General features: G+C 41.0%; 1 protein-coding gene across 4 annotated transcripts; it reads left to right on the top strand.

Annotated features, from left to right (window-relative positions):
- The first annotated feature begins 378 nt into the window (after nucleotides 1-378).
- LOC117217922 (putative sodium-dependent multivitamin transporter) lies at nucleotides 379-4,407 on the top strand. 4 transcript variants are annotated; one of them, XM_076521396.1, is made up of 9 exons: nucleotides 379-526; nucleotides 1,285-1,406; nucleotides 1,476-1,697; nucleotides 1,771-2,111; nucleotides 2,174-2,293; nucleotides 2,360-2,577; nucleotides 2,681-2,898; nucleotides 2,975-3,216; nucleotides 3,300-4,407. In XM_076521396.1, exons 2-9 carry the CDS (start codon nucleotides 1,287-1,289, stop codon nucleotides 3,598-3,600), a joined length of 1,782 nt encoding a protein of 593 aa, XP_076377511.1. In that variant the 5' UTR covers nucleotides 379-526; nucleotides 1,285-1,286; the 3' UTR covers nucleotides 3,601-4,407. The 4 variants fall into 4 exon arrangements, with proteins under 4 accessions (XP_076377511.1, XP_076377513.1, XP_076377512.1 ...); XM_076521398.1 differs by lacking the exon at nucleotides 379-526 and adding an exon at nucleotides 546-1,080; XM_076521397.1 differs by lacking the exon at nucleotides 379-526 and adding an exon at nucleotides 546-1,118.
- The last annotated feature ends 666 nt before the right edge of the window (nucleotides 4,408-5,073 follow it).

Below are 5,073 nucleotides of genomic sequence, written 5' to 3'. Positions count from 1 at the left end.
AACAATGGCCTATTAACTACTATACATCAGAAGTCGAATTCCTCACATAACAATTTGTCATAAATCCCCGTAACTCCACTTTGCGCCATTCTGATAAGTGTTGAAGCACACCGTGCACTTTCCATTTTATAAACTGTTGGTAAAACATACCGGCAGACGGTAGTTTTAAGATACATTCAATTGATTATAATGGAAACGTTGAACTGTAACCTTCTGTTTTGCAAGTTAATTGTCATTTCATTTCAAAGATTGGGTACAATGGAGGGGCGATACGATGGCCTTCAGGGCCACGCATGTACACTTCTAATGCTTGCGCGCACGTGCTTTGCCCACACTACCACTAAAAACACGTTACATATAAACCGCTGCCAAGTTTTTCTGCATGGAGGCACCGACGATTATTTGCCGTCGGCAAATCCCAAACGCATAAAGACAATCAGGAGGAGCCTATTCCGTCGGCGCAGGTCAACGCAATGAGTCGTTTTGATTAGTCTTATCAGTGAACGGCGTGGAGCACTTCACTCCGGTAAGTCCATGTGCTTAGGCTCTCGTAGAGATACGCTAGAATCGCAGGCATACTAGATCGTGTCGGCGATCCACGTAGGTCGTGTCATAAATCATTGATTGGCTCGAGCGAATTGTATAAGCACGATCAAACTGAAGCGAGGATTCCAGTTTCCGTGGGCTTGTTCGTTGACAATAATTACTTCTGTGATGAAGAACCGGCATCAGAATCACGTCGGAGAACCTTTTTGCTGTGATGTCTAAATTACTATTGTGTGATCATATTGCATGAATTATGTACATCAGTCGATTACCAAGTGTTGCAACACGTGCAAAAATTTGCGGGACATTATCGAAGTTTGCGGCACAGTATGATGTTGAATATTTCCTTTTTGTGAATGAAAAACGATTCGTAGTAATCTATCATGGATTTAACGACGTTTATCGTGATCGACGCGATGTTGTTTACCCGCAACGGAGTTGATTAATTTTTACGTAGACGATGTGGGACGCATTGTTTGAGACAATTAAAGTGTGATTGGTGTGCAGAGAGAAGAAAAGTCCAATGTGTCAATGGTAAAGTTGTATAACGTCTATTCTTGGTAGTGGCAGAGGTAAATATTACTTCAGGCACACGATAAAAGTATAAAAAGATAAGGGAGATCTTGTGATTCTGATGCAATTTAGTTGATTGTATTGTGACTTGAAAATATATTTTATTCCTTTCAATTTTATATTTATGAAAAGGCTGTAACAGTAACTTTGTGCATTTGATCTTAGAGATGGTTGGAACAACTGATTTACAATGGCAGGACTATTTAGTTGTGGCAGCTACACTGATCATAAGCATAGGGATCGGTATCTACTACCGGTTCAGTGGTGGTCAACAAAAGACTGTGGAGGTAATTGTTTCTATACTTCTATGGACTAAAGTTAATCGTTCAATTTTAATACTGATATGGTTTTTACAGGAGTACTTCATAGCTAGCAGATCCATGAGCATTGTACCTGTTGCAGTAGCACTTGTGGTGTCCTTTATGTCTGCCATCACTTTATTAGGTGTCTCTGCGGAGAACTATACATACGGGACACAGTTTGTAGTAATTAATATAGCCTACCTCATTGGAACACCTATCGTGTGTTATGGATTTTTACCAGTATTCTACAAGCTTCAGGCAACAAGTGTTTACGAAGTACGTATCAACAAGTATATCATTAAGAAAACATTGTGGGACATTGTATTTAAAAGATTTATTTCTGGTCTAGTATTTAGAGAAACGCTTCGGAGTAAGAGCTAGGATGATGGCAAGTTTTGTATACTGGATCCAATTGCTTTTATATTCGGGTGTTGTACTGTATGCACCTGCTTTAGCATTAGAAGCCACCACAGGAATCTCTAAGACTGGCAGTATCATTATCATTGGACTAGTCTGTGCTTTCTATTCGAGCATAGGAGGCATCAAAGCAGTCCTGATAACGGACGTGTTCCAAGGTTTACTTATGTTCGTTGCTGTTTTTATTATTATCGGTACCGCAGCGAATGAAGTCGGAGGACTAAATGAAATTTGGCGTATAGCGGAAGCTGGTCATAGAATCGAATTTGATAGGTGAGAGTGTTTGGTATAAAAGCCTCTATCTCTGTTAGAAAACTGAAGAAATATTTTTACAGTATTTCTGCAGACCCAACAGTTAGACACACATGGTGGTCTCTGATCATCGGTGGTCTGGGAACATTTCTATCATTGTACGGGGTGAATCAAGTACAAGTGCAACGTTTGTTGACAGTGAAGTAGGTATAGCTGCAAATAAACCGAGAAGAAAACGCTGGAGAGAATGCTGTTACCAATACTTTCAGGGATATGAAAGCAGCCCAGAAGGCACTTTGGATAGCATGGCCAATTTTGACTGTACTTTCAATGACTACGTGTTTCTCAGGACTGGCAATATATAGTAAATATCACGACTGTGATCCGCTTAAACAGAAGAAAATAACGTCAACCGATATGTTGATGCCGTATTACGTTATGGAAACAATGTCCGATAAGCCTGGCCTGCCAGGTCTCTTCATAGCAGGTAAAATAACGTTGAACTAAACAAATTTGCCTAGTCGTATTTTATTTCCGCATGTAGAGCGACACGTGAATATTGATCAGCTTTATGTTTGACTTTTGCTTAGGTATTTTTAGTGCTGGCCTCAGCACAATTTCGGCGGCATTGAATTCCTTAGCTGCAGTAACGTTAGAAGATTATTTAAAACCTGCGTACAAAAAATACCGTGGCAGCGATTTTTCTCTTACAGCCACGACGACCATAGCTAAATTGCTTGCTTTCCTGTTTGGAATTATTTCCATTGCTTTGGCATTTTTAGCTCAATTATTGGGCGGCGTATTACAGGTGATTGCTGCAGTAATTAAACGCCTGTGTCGCAATTAATGCTCGAAAATACTAATTATTTAAACTTGACTTATAGGTCAGCCTCACTATATTTGGTGTAGTGGGAGGTCCACTTTTGGGAATCTTTACACTGGGAATGCTAACTGAATCAGCAACAGAGACTGGATCTGTGATTGCTACTGTCAGTTCGTTAGTCTTCCTATTCTGGATTGCTTTTGGTCAACCCAGGCCAAATGCACCAACCTTGCCAGTATCTATCGCAAACTGTGATGCCAACTCATCTATATACACCATGAGTCAACCTGCCCCATTGACTGGGTAAGTAGATCTACTCGTGCTACCTTAAAATTCCCGGTTCCCATAAGTAGCTCACCTAAGTTGTCGCTGTTCTCTCATTTCAGGCCAACAGGAGACTCGTCCTACTTTTACCTGTACAGGATCTCATACATGTGGTACGCTCCTCTTGGATTCGTGATCACATTTGTCCTAGGCCTGGCGCTTAGCTATCTATTTAAGGTGCTGTTGAAAGAACAGAAAGCCGAACAGAAGGATCCGTATCTGTACTTTCCTGTGATAGGGAACCGCATTCGTCGCAGACAAGCGATTTTAAACGGCAATGAATGCAGTCTAGAGACCGACACAGCGAAGTACATGTTCTCTGTTAATAACGAGGACGAAGTAACCAGCACCACCAAAATATAGCATGATCGTATATTATAGTACAATTGTTTTTAAACGAATTTTTGTTTCTTTTTTTTGTATACCGTATGATAGTTTAAACATTCCACAAATGGCTGACGGTAACTTAATTGGATACTTTTCACATCCACGCGTCGTACTTAATCGGGATCTGTTTCTGGATACGCTGTTTTATAATCCAAGGGGTTGGGGGGGACTTCCCTGAACTCGTATAGAGACTGTTATAGTTTCGAAGGTGCTGTTACGGTCTCAGGGAAGTAGAAATGTATTTTTAAATATGTTTACTTAAGAAACTAGGCATTATGTAGATACTGTTAATAACATTGTTGTTCCATGTTGTTACGTGAATGTCTGTCGAGAGTGTCTACAACTTTTCGTTCCAAAACTGCCATTTTTCTAGCTTTTCTACTTTTCGAATGCAACGTGCAAGCCCGTGTGCAAGCTCTCATCCCGACTTAAACAGTATATTTTCGACGTGATCGTACTCTCTACCGGCACATATTGTACTGTAATGAATGTTTGATGACCGCTTATACAGCAATGCCATTTTCGCCTAACCGAAACGACGACAATGAGTGCCAAAAAACGTAAAAGAAGAAAAAAAAAACTGTTTCGATTTGTCGCTACGCGTGCTATATTGCATAACAAAATGTTGCGATATATATTTTTCATACGATCGGCACAACAACAAAGTATTACTAGCGTCTAAAGTTTAGCGATTATCGTCACGTACACCGCGATGTGTACACCGTGTTCACCGTCACGTGACGCCGATACGATGTTCAATAAAGCACTGTATACATGTAAAAATGCACACGGTGTGTGCGCGCGTGTTTTGTGTTTGCACGAAAGAAATTCAACAATGCCCGTTCTGTCCGCCCTGTTATCGTTCCGTCTTGTTGAAGAACGGCAATTAAGCAGCGGTAACGATAATTTGCCGGTTATAAATGGTCGAACGACTGTCAGCAATTGGAATTACCGTGCCAGATAAATCCACGCTGCGTCACGTAATTACCAATTACCATCGTAAATTTCCTTTACGTTATCAATGTTACCGCTTAATCGAAATCGTTATCGAGCACAGCTGTTTTCTTGCGAAAAAAGAATTCGTCGCCCTATTGGCCAACCGTTTTCCTTATTTACTTCTCCGATTATTCCATATTAAGAATCACTCATTTCGATAGAGCGTGGTGGTATTTATTTTATTAACGGTACTGCGTGCGATCCTTTCTGCTAGAATCCAAGGATACCGGCGAGGGGGAGAGCTCGACCGAGGAAATGGAAACGATACTCTGCTGTGTGAAAGAAGGACAGTCTGAGGTGCTTCTGAAAAGAATACCGACCAGCTCGGATCAAACTACCGGCGGCCAGTTGAAACCAGTTTCAATTTGTCCGCGGCCTGCGCTTCTATCGACGGCATGGGGCTCTTTTTAATTATTTTTTTCCCCAGCGAAACTCGTACACTGTTATCCACGT

Source organism: Megalopta genalis, chromosome 5 (assembly GCF_051020955.1).
Source record: "Megalopta genalis isolate 19385.01 chromosome 5, iyMegGena1_principal, whole genome shotgun sequence".
NCBI classification, from domain to species: domain Eukaryota; kingdom Metazoa; phylum Arthropoda; class Insecta; order Hymenoptera; family Halictidae; genus Megalopta; species Megalopta genalis.
This window is presented reverse-complemented; position numbering and strand designations above follow the sequence as displayed.

What these genes read in the sequence shown, in the direction of transcription:
- LOC117217922 (XM_076521396.1), top strand. Translation starts at nt 1,287, where the DNA reads ATGGTTGGAACAACTGATTTACAATGGCAGGACTATTTAGTTGTGGCA. An exon ending in CATAGAATCGAATTTGATAG is followed by an intron (nt 2,112 to 2,173) that starts GTGAGAGTGTTT and finishes ATATTTTTACAG; the next exon opens with TATTTCTGCAGACCCAACAG. An exon ending in TATTGGGCGGCGTATTACAG is followed by an intron (nt 2,899 to 2,974) that starts GTGATTGCTGCA and finishes CTTGACTTATAG; the next exon opens with GTCAGCCTCACTATATTTGG.